The following is a 17,988-nucleotide window of genomic DNA, read 5'->3' as shown; positions in this document are numbered from 1 at the left end:
GCAATTCAACAGGCTTTTTATTTCAAAAACATTTGACATTATTCTACTTCCATACTCATACCAACTTAACTTTACTGTATTATGAAAAACTAGTTTGGGACTGCTGTTTAATAGCTGTTAGTGATGACCATTTGTGTGTGCATGTTAAAATCTGCCCTTAGGAAAATTAACCATGGTTTTAGTACAAATAAAAAAACATGGTTGTTGTAGTAACCACAAATTAACCATGGTTTTGCTACACTAACAGTCGTTTAACCGTGGTATTTGTAGTAAAACTGTGGTTATACAAATGGTAATAAATCAGCCACAAAAAAAAAAAACATGGTTACAAACTTTTTACTATAATAAAACCATGGTTAATTTTCGTGAGGTTGGGTTTAATGGCCGACAACCACTGCTATAGTTCTAACACGTGCATTTACACAGAAACTGCAGAAATTAATGATAGGCTAATATAAAATGTGAAATGATTAATGAAATTGCGCCTGCACACCAAACTTGGAGAGGGTAAAAAGCCTGCTCAACAGCATTAACTTGCCTGTGTAAAAACGTCTCAAGTGTCTTTATGACACCTGTCATTTTCCAACCTGCTGGGCTTGGCTTTACGTCCTCGAATTTCTCATGGAGCAACGCTGCCACCTGCTGTTGAGCTCCAGTACTGACTCAGCTTGTGACTTATCGACACTGTAGAACAAGTGATTTCACCGTGGAGGCGTGGACACACACTCCAACGTACAGATTTAACGAGAACACAACTGATGGACAGCTTGATCAACAACAGCTATCTAACAATCTATTCTAAGATATTATAAAGCGGGAGGTTCAGGAGATATAAACTTGTGGTCGTCTGACATTATGGATTAAGCTATGACAGGACCATTACGTTCGAGACTTTTCAGTGGTAGCTATCCGTCCTTAAAGGTTACGCGCATTCGGATCTATATTTGAATGTTAAAATATCTTAAGTTTTTAAGTGGTTTAATGTGTTTCTAAAGTGTCTGCTACGTTGTGAAATATATGAAAACTAGACGAGAGGTCGGAGAAATTATCCTTCGGTTGAAGCGCTGTTGTCAAAGAAAGAGTTGAGCTGGCGCTTATTTCAATGCCTCAGCGCCATTATAATATTTAATAGCGTTAATTTAATAGCGCTTTTCATTAGAAATAAAGAGCACTTAGGTTTTCTTCCATCATTAACCTCTAACTCTCTCAAAAAGTTGTCAAACTCATTAGAAAATTCAAATTAGTTTTTCAAGTATACTCGCGACAAAACTCAATATTATCACAACAGGCAGAAAGACTCACGTACTGTTGATAGCTGGTGATTTATTTGAGCGTCATCAAGCAGGTTTCAAGTTCTTATAGGCTATGAAAAATCCGACATAAGTCTTCATAGCACCAGTTGCAGGAGCTCCTCTAATTTTCGATCATGACAGTTGAAAACTTCATGCCAAAAGGATATCTTGTTTAATACTAAGTCCTTGATTATTTGAAAAAGCTCCAAGTAACATAAGATGGAAACAAGCATGACAAATCTGTCAGACATTAATCTCCATTGTTAGTTCCGAAGTAGAACAGCAAGAAAGAAGTGATGGACTCTAAACAGTGATGACAGCAAATGTTCACATATTAAGTTGGAAAACGAACATGACAGACCTCCAGGTCCACTAAAAGAGTAACGCTAATCCTTAATGATCTAGTAGACACTTGTGTTCAGTGACAATCCTGTCCTGAGGTTCAAGATCCAACTTGCCCTCAGACCGCATACCTTCATACGCATACCGTCCTACATCAGATAATCCACTACTTTTTCCAAGATGGATGAGTTTGGGAGCAGAATCCAACGGCGTCCCGAAGTTCTCAAGAATATATAGCTTTGCTCAGAGGAAAGAAGAGGGGAGGGGAATGTGAAAGCAAACGAAAAACCTGACAGGTCAAAACACAAGGGAAGAGCGGAGGCCTTCGAATAAGGTCGAACTCACCCAGGAATTGTTGGAAGAAGCCAGATGGAAAAGAAAGCATTATTAAAAGGAAGAGCATGAGGAAAATGAGGAGACCATGTCAGGAGCATGAGTGAAATAGAGAGAGACGGAGAGAAACTGGTGGTTACCAGAACCACCCACTGTGCAGACTGCAAATGAAGAGTCCTGGACCAATCCTTCCCTCCCCTCATTCACAGAGCCATAGTCCTGCACTGCCTTCTAGCCTTTCCACAGCATGAATATATTACTAGCCACACAATGACGTTGCTTATTGTTTATGAATTACTGGCCTGCCTGACAACAAAGGCTATTTTCATAAGAAAACTCTAATTCATTTCAGTTCCTATTTGATTAGAGGCAGAAGAAAAGAAGCCCTTCGGTCATAGCCCCCAGAGGACTGTTTTTATTCAGTCCGTATGAATAGGGCTTTATTGCTCTTCTTTTCAAAAGCTGACGGGGAAAAGCTTTTAGAGTTAAACATTGACGAAAAATTATTGGGCGGCTGTTTTTGTGCAATAACAAACCCCTTCAAAAGGACACTGAGCTCTTATCCTTCCACCACTCACTCACTCTTTTCTCTTTCTTTTTTGGCAAATTGTAAAGCCTGGAAATTAATGACAGACAGTAGCAAAAGAGGGAGAGAGAGAGAGCGCAAAAGAGAGAGACCAGCTCAGCCACAATGCATGTCAAATCTAAATGATCACAGGCTACTGAATAGAAAAAAGGAGAGAAAGAAAGGGAAAGACAGGTTCTTAGACAAGCGAGTGTGTGTGGGTGTGTGTGTGTGTGTGTGTGTGTGTGTGTGTGTCTAGTCTGGTCAAAAGCTAATTGATTCCATGTCCACAGAGTCCTGCCGTCCCTTTCGCATTTCAACGACAGGTAGTGCACTGTAACTGCACGTTACCATGAAGAGACAGGGAGTCAAACTTTTTATCAACAATAACAGATTGTTAAACTGCATACCCATTATGTCCTAAACTCAGACTTCAAACCAATGTAAACACCATTAGTGCAGGTTTGAAGCATCTTTGGTGATAAACTTATATATTTTACTGATAATGGCAAGGCAGTGCAAGTTGTGTCCTTTTTCACAAAACCAAAGCGTCGCTGAAAGCGACACCCGTCTTCCAAACTCAATATGCTGTAAAAAGAGAAGCGAACCGCAGAGAACAAAAATGAAAAGGCCAACCTGGCATTTATCTGCAGGTTTTATCTATACACTAAAGGATAAATCAGGATAAATCAGGGCTTCCTTTTATCAGGAGGGCATTATGCTCCTTTGTATTTATGCAGGAATATTTAACAGGAGACAAAAGGTGACTTTCTCCTTATTCATCTGCGAACAAGGCAATGCTGGCATTCTGAAAAGCCTGACATTTGAGCTTTTTGCCAACACCAGCAAAATTATATCCTTTCCATTGTAAATCAATGAAGTAGAATCATCGCCCACAAAGGGACTCGATTGCCTTGTCACTGTAATAGAGCCTGGCGCATGCACAACCTTCACCAGAACTGTTGTGTGCAGACGAAAGACAAGGGCATAAAGTCATCCTTGTCATGCCCTTCCCTTTGACAGAGTACAGAAACTTAAAGCTTAAACTCCTGAGTTGAACACCCCACATGGCTGTTCACATACACTTAAGATGCGTTATCATATTGTTCATGTGGTAAATAAACATTAAGAGTTTAAAGTTTAAGAGTTGTGGGTTCATGGTTTTTACAGTGGGGAAATGGCCTATACATTATAATTATAATGGAAAAAATGTATAAAAAAAATTTTTTTTTTAATAATTATATGCATCCATTTTCAAAGGTTTGGGGTCAGTTTTTATATATATATATATATATATATATATATATATATATATATATATATATATATATATATATAAATGTTTTTATTCAACAAGGATAGATCAAAACTGACAGTAAAGACCATTAAAGTTACATTTTAAATAATTGCTGTTCTTTTGAACTTTCTATTTATCAAAGAATCCTGAAAACAAAAATATTAAGCAACTGTTTTGAGCAGCAAATCAGCATATTACGGTAGAATGATTTCTGAAGGATCATGTGACACTAAAGACTGAGTAATGATATACTGAAAATTCAGCTTTGCAATTACAGGAGTAAATTACATAAAAAAATAAAAAAAAATAGAAAGTTGTTTTAATTTGTAATAATATTTCACAATATTACCATTTTTTTACTGCTCAAATAAATGCATCCCTGTGAGCATAAACGTTTTTTGTTTTGTTTTTTTTACATAAAAAAATCGTACCAACCCAAAACTTCTGAACGGTAGGCTAGCCGCTAGTGTATATAATCAAAATAATATATAATCTGCCTGGGAAAAAAAGTTGCTGTTTGGATTTAAATAGGCATATTTAAATCCAAACAGTGCCTTTTTAAGCCAGGCTGTGTATGTCACAATATATAAGATTCTTTAAAAAAATAGTGTATTATAGAGTATTATTTTCTAGTAATTTTATGTTTAGGCCCAACTGATGCCATTGAATTAAAGCAAATAAACAAATTTCTTTATTTACAGAACTAATTTACAGTAACATGGATCTGAGATAAAGAACACTTATAATATCCTACATGAATTCAAATGAGATTATTCTACTAGTGTTGTGTAAGAGCTAGAGGAATAAATGTCAAGTACAGTAACTAGTCACAGATAATGAAGTCCATAAATAAGATTTTGGCTTTCGCTTTGGTCACACTAAGTAAGTGACATTGAAATGAATAGTCATAACTCGTCTCGCATGAAGGTATGATGTGTATCATATTGTGATAAAAAAGCTATTAAAATAATGAAGTCCTGTCACAGCTTGAGTTACAATGGCACCTAAAACAAGTATTAAACATAACGATATATAAGCATTAGCTTCATGTTCCTCATTAAACAGCATACCTTTTTGTCTGTACAGTGTTGAATTAATGTTTAAGTATAAACATCTAAATCATTTGTAAACAATAATTAAATGGAATGAAAAGGTTCATGGCACCACATAATGGAAATATTCACAGATTCAGCATTTTAAATCAGTGTGCATCTGAATAAAAGTTATAAAAAAAAATAAATGCAACTAAAATCCGATGATCTCTTGAACCTTTGTAATCACAAAAGTGATTTGTAGAAAAAACAGGACACTCACAACCCCAGACATCAGTGGAATGCGAAGACTGAGGTACTGTCTGTCTAAAAACCATAACATTAGGTGAAAGACGAACTTGTCAGGGACATTCATGCCATCCGAAGAGATGCTGAAGATGCGCCTGATTAGGTACGACTTCAAGCAAACAAGTCACATCATGATTGTTCAGCTATAAAATTAGTGGTTTTCAAATGAAATAAAAAAAATCTGCATGGTGTAGATGCACTAAAAGACCTAAGAACTAAAGTCTTGGAATGAGCCATTTTAGGCTAAATATGTATAATTATGTTATCACAGACTTCCTGGATGTCCATGGTGCTTTCAAGCAATCTGAAATTTCAGTGTTGAACTTGAACTTCAAGGTCACCTAACCACTAGTGTAACAAAACTAGTAAGGTGTGGTGCCCTAAAGGGACCTGGTGATAGAAAAAAATATGAGATGGGAAGAAAAATGTATTACGTCTACCTCCCATCACATAATTTTTCCACCACCATGCCACTTTAGGGACTCCATAGTAAGGGGGCATTTCATAAATTGGTCTCATCCCAAGAAAGATCGTTCATATTCTTTAGCATTTTTCTAACTATCCTCTCCAGATCTTTCCGGGCTCTCTGTTCTTCCTCCAAGGATTTCTTCATTTTTTTATAGTCCTGTTGGAATGGTAAAATCATGTAACCAGGCAATGTAAACTACTAAATATGACTATTTTATACGAGATTAATTTAAATATTAAGAAAAGCTTCCTCATACCCTCACAGACACTCACCTGTTTAAGTTCTTGTACCTCATCTTTGAGAGCATAAACAACATCCACAAGGCTCCTAGGAAACATTGGATATTGAATATGTCAGTGCATACTTCAATAATAATAATATCATAATGCTGAAGCTCAATTCAATTCATGTTCTCTTGACAAACAACCTTTTTTAACACTTGTTATAAACGCTGTTCATAAGAATGGCCAAATATGCAGTCTTACTTCTCCTCAGGAAGACTCTGACCATTACTCTTCAACTCGTCTACACTGAACTTCTCCTCCCCAGGAACTATCAGTGCTGGACTGGCATCTTTCCACTGTCCTGTTTCAAAAGAGAAGCCCCGCATATTGATTTCAGGAGGTTTAGTTCAGTTGGATTTATTGATTAGCTCAGGACAGGACCACTGTGCCTCAAAGAATGGTTTGGACTGGATCAAACTTACACAGGACTGTGCGAGAGTGAGACAGGAGTTAGTCATGCAGAGAGGGATCGGATCATCCAAAAAAAATTAACGCATTCAAAAAACAAACCAAAAAGAGCACCAAGGGTTTCCTGAAGAATGGTCAAACTGAAATTAAACCACACACATACAAAAAACCTGTAAACATCATCAAAACCAAAAAGAAAAACACTAAACGAAAATAAGAAACAAACTTGCACAACAAAATATTTTGTTGTGAGAGATCAATTCCTGAAAGGATAAGCATACTGTACAAAACAACCCAAGATTTATTCAAAATTTATATTACAAGGTTTGTGGTATTTTGTCATATATTTGACTCTGCATATATATAACAATCACATTAATAATGTCTTGGTTTCAAATCACGGAAACGGCACTGAAGTATCTCTGTTGAACAGTTTTAAGAATATCTGCAGTAAACGACCGACAAAAAGGTAGTAAATATACATATTTTCTTTTCGTTCATTTTTTAACCACAGAATAGAACTTGGTCACAAGAAATCACATAACATGAGGAATTATACTCTCTGTCATTATTGAAATAATTGGCAAGTTGGTTTTCTTGTTTGTCTCAAACACATCATACATAAAAGAGGAAAAGCATCAAACACTGAGGCTTTGACAGTCTCGAATGAATGGTGAAGAACTCTTGACTATTACCATCCACACACCTGATTTAAATGGTTTCTAATAGAATTTCAACCAACATTAAATTCAACTTTTTTTTCTGTAAACTTCCATACTTTTCACTATAGACACCACTATAAACTTACATGTTAGATACAAGCATACAAAAAGTCCAAAATCATTCAAAATACATTTACAAATTGAAAATAAATACATTTATATCACATAAGTATGAACAATACGTCCCCAATACTGTCCGTGGTGCCATCTGAGAATCATACTTATGAATTTCATGAACACTTATTCATTAAGTTCTCTGATAAAGACCCAACTCCTCATGTCAACAGAGTGGAAATCTAATGTTCACATTCAGTAAACAAAGTCCAAGGTAATACCACACATTTCGGATGAATGACAATACTCTATTTACAGACACGTTAAGAGATTTTAGCATCTTTTTTCTTCTACAGCAGAACCTGTCCTTGTTGCCTTTGGAGTGCATTGTACCTTCAACAGCGTTAATAATTAAATACATCTGGGAATGAGGGAATAAGAACATCATTTTTTAAAGGACACTTAAATAAATTTTGAATGCGAGGCAAACAAAGTAAAAAAAAAAACTGAGTTAAGTGAGGTTGGTGGTTTCAGGGGGAGTTTGAATGTCAAGGCAACAGGGAACTGCTTTGGGAAAGTGCATATAAATGCAGAAAACGATGAGGTGTGATTAATACAACACTGAGAAATAAATAAATAAAAATGAATAAAATAAATATGCATTAGAGTGACATCATTAAATACATAAATAGTTTCAAATAAATATAAAGTCATTTAAAATAAGAGGAGTGAGGGGGAGATTAATTTTGGTGGGAGATGTAGGAGCTCTTACGGGAAACAGAGCCCATCCTATAACTGTGGGCCGTCCATATACTGTCATAGTCAGAGTCCTCTGAGAGGTCTGAGGTGGCCTCGGGCCTTGAGATACTGCTACGGCGGCCCAGAGAGTCCACACTGGATTGATCCAAGACGTGGTTATGCATGAGATCAGTGCCTTGCCATGCTGAAGAGGCCGTCCGGTCGCAGATGATGAGAAGGAGATCAAATCATATGAATGAAGGGAAGGGGGGAGAAAGGGAGAATCGCAAATGGAAGGGGTAGAGAATAAAACAAGGGGGCCAACCAAAGAATGGACATGGGTGGTGCAACCACATAGATGGGAAAACCAATAATACCGACATAGTAAATGAGTTTTATAAAATGATTAAATGAAAAAGTAATGTGTAAAAATGAAAGTGTGGGAAGGGGGGGGGATAAATAAATGAACATTAAGTATGATGAGGAAAAAAGAGAGAGGATATTGTTATAAGAGATCCAAGAATAAACTTGTTAAGATCAACAGACTTTAGTTTATAAAGGACTGCTGTTCTATGTTACACATGAGAAGTAGATATGAATGAGGAATGTCTTAGAAGAAAAGAGACGGAGGTGGACGGGGCCGCATACGAGACTTACTTGAGTTCAGAGTCTGCCTGGTTTTGGCGCTCGTGCAGTAGGCCTCAATCACTTTCAGAATCTGAGCGTCTTCCTCCAGAGCTACAGTACCTGCACAGGTCAGAGGTTACATCAGACATATGATCTTTCAGAATCTCTCGATTTCAATAACCACATCAAACCTGCTGACTTACTCTTCCTCAGTGCAAACTCCTCATCGGACGGCTTCCTCTCCGGCTTTCTCTTGGGCAGCAGCTTTTTCATTGTCTTGGGGCTTTTACTGAGGTCCTGAAAGAAGGAATGGAAAGAATAGGAAAGGAGGTGAAGAGGAGACTTACAGAGCTATAAGGGACTACTCAAAATAATAGGGACTACAACATCAAGGGAAATAATCAACAATTATGATTTCTATTTCATATTATAATGCATTTAATATTATATTTCCACAATATTTGTTACAAGTCCAGTAAGCTGCATACCTCTTTATAGCAGAGAGCAGCTGAGGGCCTGAGTGGGGGTGCTGGACGCAAGCAGCTCAGGCTCCAGGGCTTCTGGGTTTTGGGGGGCTCCAGGGGGCCCCACATCATGGTGCTGTGTGGGGCCCCATGGGAGGAGGGATGTGGTAGGGTGTGGTAGGCAGGAGCAACTGTCAGGCCCCGGCTTTCTGCATGTCTGGATGGCGTCAGAGGGTGAGACGGGAGCTAGAGGGGTACAATTTAAGGTGACATTTAAGTTGAAGATAATTTACAGATCACATTTCAACCCAAAATAAATAAATAAATGTTTGTGTTACATTATGCTTGACTTTATATTGTTCAAGTGATAGTTGAAGGAGAAGCAAAAATGAAATTAAGAAAATAAATTTTTCATTATTTACTCACCCTGATTTCTTTCCAAACCCGTAAGACTTTTGTTCATCTTCAGAACACAAATTAAGATATTTTTAATGAAATCTAAGAGCTTTCTGTCCCTCCATAGACAACTTCGCAACCACCACTTTGACGCTTCAAAAAGTTAAAAAAGAGATTGTAAAACTAATCCATTTGAATTGAGCGGTTTAGTCAATATTTTGATGAAGAGACAATCACTTTATATGATGAACAGATTGAATTTAGGCTTTTATTCACAAATAAACATTAACCAACTCACACATCAGTTGTGGTCAACGGAAGCTCAAGCATGTTCACTTGACGTGTGAGAACCAATTTCATTCTCCTGTATTACGAAGAACTTTTTAGCTTCTGCAAGAACCAACAAGGTTCTTTCTCACAAAACTCAATTCATATGGATTAGTTTTAAAATTATTTAAAAAATGAATCTAAATTAGATTATAAAAATATATTTATTTGTATTCCAAATGTTACGTCCATAGGGACATAAGTTATTCTGTCTTGTATGATTTAATTAACAATTGTTTACTGTGTGTGTGCAGACTGTAGCCGCGTTTCCATTACAGATTTGCGCAAATGTTTTGCGCTATTATCTAAATATCGATAAAAAACTATTGCGAAATGACGGCGTTTCCATTAACCGATGTTATGCGACTAAAACGTCTTTTTTTCTCTCGCGATAAGTCATTCCAAAAATCACGGCAACGGACGTTGGTTATAATATCACAGCCACCGCATTAGACATTATTATTATTATTAATGGAAGGAGACGTGGCGTGTTATCCAAGCATTAATGGCAGGGAAAGACCCCCGAACGACACATATAAGGAGTTTCTGGGTGTTTCGCCCTCATTTCTGCTCCGATTGTGGCATTTCTTTGAGATTTAGAATCCAGTATTCCTAGGCTAATTATTGTTTCTTTTATGAATTTAATAAATAATTCTGTCTCGTGTTCTGTCCAAATGATCCATGTAGGCAACTTTTGTGTCTATTTGTTTTTCCTTTTTTAACCCCTAATTGAAAAACGGAAAATGAACGGTTGTTGTCTTCTTAAAACAAGTTGAACACCAAAATTTTAATTTGAACTGGCTACACACAATTGCTGTGCTTTATTTATGACTTTTTGCCCCTTTATTAAACATTTAAAATATTCACAAATTAATATGGAAAACATGTCGATTTTACTGGTTTTCTAAGGCCAAATTAGAAACTGGAATTGATGTATTTCCCGCAGTGCTGAATGAGAAGAGCCATTAATATAATTAATAAACTATTGTTTTCTAAGTGTCGGCTAAAATCACATCTCCATCTCCGCTGTTATCAGATGCGCTTTTAGAGAGAAATGCAACTTTCATACGGATTAGCCTACATAATCAGAAGGTATTAGCTTTCGATTCGAATTTGTTCGTTTTAAAGTGGACATTTCAAGCTTTAGCCTACACAGGCTATATTTTGTTTCAGTTCTCGCGCCCCAGTTTACGGAGATCATGTGCGTCTGATTGTTTCTTTTATTTTACAAAAGCACAGCATTTTCTTGTTATTGTGAGTTTACACAAATAAAAGTGGTTGAGAATAATGTATTATTATTTTCTGTCTGACCAGAAATGATAGAGTATAAGTTGTTTCCACTGTTGATAGGAAAATGCAAGTGTTTGCGGCCGCGCCTCCGTGTCATGCAGTGCGCGCTCCACGCTCAGCTTTGTTCCTTTTTTGCATAAAAGCCTCTTCTAAATATAGCCTATTAAATGTTATAATAAAATAATATAAAATTATTATTATTTGCGTAGCTATACATGGACTTCAAACACACTGCGTCTTCTAAGTCAGGTGACTGTAAATGCGCAAAAACTGTTTCCATTGCAGTTTTGCGAAATATTCATTTTTCGAATTGCCTGAAAAACCACCTCATGAGAGCGTAAAAACTTTTTTGCGATAAATGGGAGTTTTTGCGAAATTGACGTGTTTCCATTAAGCGTATTTTCAATTCGCAATTTCAATTTGCGCAATTTGAAGGGTAATGGAAACGCGGCTTGTGATCTTGTCTCTGTTACTCCTCCTGCTCTCTCTGCTTGGCAGGCTAATGAGTGCCACCTGACTCCTGTTTTGAGCTCGTTAGCTGGAGTATAAAGGAACCCAAGAACTGCAGTCCAGTGAAAGAGGCTGAAGTGTTCCATCCTTGCAACTGCCATCTTCCAGTTCCAGCGTTGTGATCTAAGCTCTTGTTTAAACTCTTGTCTACCTAAGTGTTTGTTGATTGCCTCACCTATAGTGTTAACGTGAAGTTATTGAGATTTACCTAAGAGTTTGTTGATTGCCTCACCTATAGTGTTAACGTGAAGTTATTGAGATTTACCTAAGAGTTTGTTGATTGCCTCACCTATAGTGTTAACGTGAAGTTATTGAGATTTACCTAAGAGTTTGTTGATTGCCTCACCTATAGTGTTAACGTGAAGTTATTGAGATTTACCTAAGAGTTTGTTGATTGCCTCACCTATAGTGTTAACGTGAAGTTATTGAGGGTAGCAGAGTGTCTCCGTTTTTTTTTTGTAACTGCTTAAGTGGAATATTTTTCTTGTAGGGAGGTGGATGTCATTTATTTTAGAAATTACCTTTTTTTTCTCCTGTGTTTGAGTTAGAGAGGAAGTCAGGGAAGTATCTCTGTGTTTTATTTCTCTTTTCTTTTGATAGGTAAGTTATTTCTTAACCTTAGTCAGAGGAACTTTTTGTTTATTGTTTTGACCTTTCCCCTCCTGAAGCCTTAAGTATATTTTCCACATTCCGTTAAATAAAATACCTCTGTTTGTTTGCTCAAACTGGTGTTACTGAGCTTTCTTGTGTATCAGCCCTGGAACTTGGAGACGGCAGTTCTCTCAGTCTCTCCCCACCGTTTATTTGTTACACCCCTTTCACCCCTAGACCTTTTTTTAAAAAGGGGTACGTAACACCAAAGATAAATGTAAGTCTTAGATGTTTTGAACAACATGTGGTTGAATAAATGGCTGAATTTTTGGGTGAACTAACCCTTTAAAGTCTGTTTCACAAATGTGTGTTGTGGTTTTTACTTTTTTTGCAAAACTCTTCTGCATAGCAGCTAAGAAAGTGCTAAATAAATGAAGTATTTAGCTAAATAAATAAATATAAATATATGTAAATAAAATACATTGTACAAAATACAGTGTTATATTGCGCTTGACTATATTGTGTAAAGCTGTTTATGTCTCTGTTTTTAAGTTTTTGTAAAGCTTTTTGTGCATAGTGGCTATAAAAGTGTTTCATAAATAAATAACGTAAACTGTATACTTTTAGATATTTAAAAACTGTAATATTTATATTTATGAATATTTAAAGGGATACTTCACTGATTAGCATTAAGCTTTGTATCAGCAGAAACCCGGTAGTATTATCGAATGACCGTGCTTCCCTCCCTCATGAGACGAGAGATTTCTGTATTGTGTGTCTGGAAAAAAACCTCAGATGATGCAAAAATCGTCATTTTGCATCATCGGAGGCTTTTTTGGCCAGAGGCTAGAGACTACAGCCAGTAGTAGGAGCTTGAACAGGTGAACAGGTGACTCACTGTGTGGCAGGGAACAGTGAGGGGTTTCATGCTGGGAGCCGCCATGGTGGTGTGCTTGGTCTGTCGGTTCAGATGCTCGAGCCAGTCCTGCAGATCCTGTTTGTTATAGCAGATCACCTGAAGCCTCTCAAACATGCTTCCTATTGGATGGACACACACACCAGCACAGTCAATGAATGACTAAGAATGATAAAAACACTTGATTGTGTCTTGAACTCAAAGAAATGTGAGTCAGTTTGTCCTTACCCGAAAGCTCAAAAGCATTTTTATGACTTTCAGAGTCTTCTAATGGGGTCACCGTCATCCCACTCAAAGGTAGCTTGCCCTAAGAGAAATAAAGCAGACGTTTTATCTTTGTGCTAGAGCCGCAAGTTCTATTTTAATGTGCATGTTGAAAAGCTGTGGTTTGATGGTATTTTAGGGGGTGGTGGAGAGAAACATTGAGACTGTGCATTAATCAGCTCTGACAGCAGCTGGTTTCTGACCTGGTAGATGAAGCCACTCATCCTTGGACTGGCAGATAGGATGAGCAAAATATGAGGAAAAAGAAGAAGGTAACGCTCATGCTTCTCCTAAAAAAACAAAAATATAACACATCCATTGTAACTGCAGAACTGAAAATCACAGTGGAAAAACTATTGATATTATCGTCAATATGAATTAGCAACAGGTCTTTTTAAAACATTATTTATAATTCTTTCATGCTGTTATTTAGCTTTTTCTTGCATGGTGTCCACAACTGACGACGGTTTCAACTTCTACTTTTTTTTTTTTTTTTTTTTGTATTCTGAAGTATAAAGACAAATCTTGATTTTTTTTAAAAACAATTCAAAGGGTTAAACCCACTGGATAAACACATCACTACTTACTGTAATCTTGTTAATAACTGTAATAATAAAAGGTTTCCTGAACACTACCAATAGTTGTGATTGCATCAACAATATTTTTTATTTAATTTTATCACAAATTGTTAAAACCCTCAAGCCATCCTAGGTGTATATGACTTTCTTCTTCTTTCTTCGTTCCCAACTTTGTAATGACATTGAATAGTGTTCAAAAAGCGCATCCATTATAAAAGTAATCCATTGAACTTCAGTGGGTTAAAAAAAAATGCCTTCTGAAGCGAAGCAATGGGTTTTAGTAAGAAAAATATCCATATTTAAAACTTTATAAACTATAATCACTGGGTTCCGGCAACAACCGGAAAGGGTGACATCTGACCCGACATATGATGTAGCTTAGGGTGACCATATTCCAGGACATGTCCGGCCGGGATTTCGAGATCGCCCAAAATATCCGGGATACGGCTTTTGCTTTCTCGTCACCATTCTTTTTGTTTACATGCACACCTTTTGATTCAGTAGGACTGAATTAATTCCGATTGGTGAATCTAAATGTAGTGTTTACATGACCGCTAAACAAGTGATCGGTTGATGTGCGTTCTAGCATTGCTAAGAAAATTCCTGTGTTTTCGTCTCGATCGGGATCCGTGTGAAGCAGAATGCATGACCTGCAAAGCTGGCACGTACGTGTCAGTGTCAAATAATGTAATAATGTAAACATAATGAATGGTGACTGTAGAAAGCAAAAGCCGAATCCCAGGCATTTTGGGCGATCTCGAAATCCTGGCCAGATATGTCCTGGTTAACACTAGAACGGCCATGGCGGTCATTTTGACCGTTTTGAATTTTATATCTGCAATAACTTTGTTGAAAAAATAAATACAATCCTGCTGGTACCTGACTTTTCCTAAAAGTGTCTGTATTTTCATTTAAAATGTTTTTCATATAAATTACACATAAGGCAAAAAAACAAATGAACATATTTACCTATTTCGGCCATAGACGGTCATATTGACCGCACGGAATTTCGCGGTATTATTATAGGCTATACCAATATACACAACAATAAAATGTGGTTAAAAATACACTAAACATATTCAACAACAAATCATTTAAATGTAATGATATTCAGAACAGAACAAGAATGAAAAAATAACTATAAACAAGCCAAAATGAAATGCGTTATAAGCGAAAGTGAAAGTAAGCGGCGTTAGGCTCACGTAACTTTCTAATTAGAATCAAAATGTTTCAACATTTGCGATGTATTTGGATGGTAAACTATTTCTTTATTATAGGCTTTGTACTTCACTCACGTTCCAATATCGACGGAAAAAAAATCATCCTCTTCACATGCGCAAAATGGTACGAATTGTAGCCTAGTCTAGGCTACAAACAGAGCAGTGGAATTTTTATGTTAGGTTGACTATTTTATTATTATATTTTATTGTGGCTATAATGAACAGGCTGCAATGTCAAGATTGCAATACTGGAATATGGTTGGGGTGTGTGTGTGTGTGTGTGTGTGTGTGTGTGTGTGTGTGTGTGTGTGTGTGTGTGTGTGTGTGTGTGTGTGTGTGTGTGTGTGTGTGTGTGTGTGTGTGTGTGTGTGTGTGTGTGTGTGTGTGTCGGCGGGCGCGACGCGATCGAACTGTGTAAACAAATATGGGCTACTCCGTCATTTTGTTCAAGACATCTACGGATATTATTTATTTATAAATGTATAATTAAACTTGTTTAAATGTACAGTTTGGTGTTGTTTTGTTTTTTAAAGACATATTAATACAATAAATGCATTAATCTCTCAATTGGGTTTTTATCATTAAAGATATAGAGTTTGGAATATAGCGGTCAAAATGACCGCTTGCGGCAGTTCTAGTAGTTATGGAATTCTGGCACTTCTAGTGTTAAACAGGACGTATGGTCACCCTAATGTAGCTCCTCTTCTCTTATATCGATATCCGAAATGATTTACTATAACTCAAATTGTGTTCGGCTGAAAAAAGAAAATCATATACACCAAGGATGGCTTGAGGTTGAGTAAATTATGGGATAATTTTAATTTTGGGGTGAACTATTTCTTTAAAAACCTGAAGTGGATCTTTCTTTCCCCACAAACATATGTAAAATTCAATATATTACACGGAATATTACTTGATACGGAAGTAGTAACAGATCGTTTCTTCCATATTGTGACATAGATCCAGGTGAAACATTGTAGAAAAAGAAAAAAAGTAGTCGGAGACTTGCTAAATGGATGGAGGTAGATCTGAATACGATCAATAACATTCTTTAAGAAAATAGATAGCGTAAATTTTCATTTCATGCTGACTTTAATGTCTGACATTGGTCTAATAAACAGATAGTCCCATCCCAAATTCACATTATTAGGGGACAATATATTCATCAGGTCTGTCAGCTATTGAGATCTTTGTGCTGTCTCACCTCACATCCATGGTTCTGGACCATGGCCTGGCTCATATACAGCACTGACCCCAGGGTCTTGATGTCCTCCCCCTCCCAGAGACGAATCGCCTCAGTCAGGATCTGAAGCTCAAGCTCCTTACGCTTCCGCACCTCCTGACACTGTGCCTGTAACCATGGCAACACAATACATTAAGAAGGTTGGTTGTCATGGGAATGATCCACACCTAACTGCAGTGGCAAAACCACGAGACACCAGTTAACACTCACAGAGAGATTCTTGAAAGCCGTCATACATTTCTGAATTTCTGTCCTGTCTGGATGACCCTCCTGAAAGGCAAAGAAGACAGTGTCACATTGACAATGATAAAAAAAAAAAAACTCAACAGAAACCAAACAAACACTCTCTCTTCTACCTCCATGTGTCTCTCCAGCTCCTTCAGTAATGTGGGATATTTGTCTAGTCTCATGAAGGGTTTGCTGAGGCCAGAGGTCAGTGTAAGAATACCTGGTATGGACGCACCCCTTCCCTCCATGAACTCTCCAAGTTCCTCACTGCAGGCACAGAAGAAATGAGAAGTTATCACCAGTTTTCACCTATCAAACCAGTGAAGGGGTTCTCTGTGAAATCAGAACACAGTATAGTGGCGTACCTGTGATCAGTGAGAATACTGACTGCCGACGGGTGGTTGGAGCAGTAAGACACATAGAGAGACCTCATCTGGGGCATGAGATTCAAGAAGAACCCCCCAACCTTCTGCTGAAGCTCTGGAAGCCTTAATCACAGAACATTGAGGAGAATTATTACAAACACTGTACTGATGTTCCTCAAATATTCTTCTTAGGGTTTTTTCTGAACCTATAATCCTAAGTCTAGGACATAAATCTATATTTCCAATATTAACAATACATTCTGCAAGTAATTCAGACCAAAACATTTAAATTCAGACTTAATTTAAACCTTATCTAGCAGATACACTACCGTTCAAAAGTTTGAATACAGTAAGATGTGTTTTTTTTAAAGAAAGAAAGTAGTACTTTATTCCGCAAGGACACATTAAAGGAATGCAGTTGATATACATTTTTTGGGGGATTGTTACTTAATTCTGAAAAAACAAAGGTTTTAATTATTGGACCAAAAACCTCAGCATGTAATAACCTAGAATACTGTCTAACACTTGATGGCTGCTCTGTCAAGTCTTCGTCGTCAGTTAGGAACCTGGGTGTGCTTCTTTGATACCAATCTTTCATTTGAAAGCCATGTTTCCAGCATCTGTAAAACCGCATTAATATCTAAATTATGATATATGCTCTCAATGAAAAATGCAGAAAGTTGGTTAATGTTTTCATGACCTCAAGGCTAGATTACTGTAATGCTCTACAGGGTGGTTGCCCTGCATGCTTAATAAACAAACTCCAGCTGGTCCAAAATGCAGCAGCTAGAGTTCCTACTAGAACTTAAAGGAGAACTCCGGTCAATTTTAACATTGAGCTCATTTTTTTGTAAATTTGGAGTGCTGTCAATACAGAGAACAACAACAAAAATCGGTGTTGCCTACACCGTGTTATCCTCTTTTTAAAATTTGCACTCTGTTGACTTCAATGGGGCATATTTTAAACCTGCTTTTACCCTCTTAACATCCTTGATGTGTCATTACAAGTGCCCAGCCAATGTGAGTGATTCCTTTAGAGTTAACACGGGTGAATCTGACTGCAGTAGATGTGAAAGATATGAAGAAAAATGAAGTTAATTCGGCCAGCGCTCATACCTGTATTTA

General features: G+C 37.1%; 1 protein-coding gene across 6 annotated transcripts in view; it reads right to left on the bottom strand.

Moving 5' to 3' along the window:
* Window positions 1–4,497: 4,497 nt before the first annotated feature.
* Window positions 4,498–17,988, bottom strand: part of arhgef7a (Rho guanine nucleotide exchange factor (GEF) 7a) — a 35,808-nt gene continuing 22,317 nt past the window's right edge. For 2 of the 6 annotated variants that reach the window (XM_082175540.1, XM_082175541.1), the window contains exons 9-22: window positions 16,864–16,986; window positions 16,627–16,765; window positions 16,481–16,540; window positions 16,232–16,378; window positions 13,433–13,519; window positions 13,194–13,272; window positions 12,948–13,087; window positions 8,960–9,181; window positions 8,675–8,768; window positions 8,502–8,591; window positions 7,879–8,049; window positions 6,124–6,223; window positions 5,911–5,965; window positions 4,498–5,794 (exon numbers count right to left, since the gene is read on the bottom strand). In XM_082175540.1, the coding sequence (XP_082031666.1) occupies window positions 5,672–5,794; window positions 5,911–5,965; window positions 6,124–6,223; window positions 7,879–8,049; window positions 8,502–8,591; window positions 8,675–8,768; window positions 8,960–9,181; window positions 12,948–13,087; window positions 13,194–13,272; window positions 13,433–13,519; window positions 16,232–16,378; window positions 16,481–16,540; window positions 16,627–16,765; window positions 16,864–16,986 (1,630 nt within the window). In that variant the 3' untranslated portion in view covers window positions 4,498–5,671. The other 4 variants (XM_082175536.1, XM_082175537.1, XM_082175538.1 and 1 more) reach the window with 2 other exon arrangements.

This window comes from Leuciscus leuciscus (assembly GCF_965113295.1).
Source record: "Leuciscus leuciscus genome assembly, chromosome: 7".
NCBI classification, from domain to species: Eukaryota; Metazoa; Chordata; class Actinopteri; order Cypriniformes; family Leuciscidae; genus Leuciscus; species Leuciscus leuciscus.
Note: the sequence above shows the minus strand (reverse complement) of the source record. Positions and strands in the feature narration are given on the sequence as shown.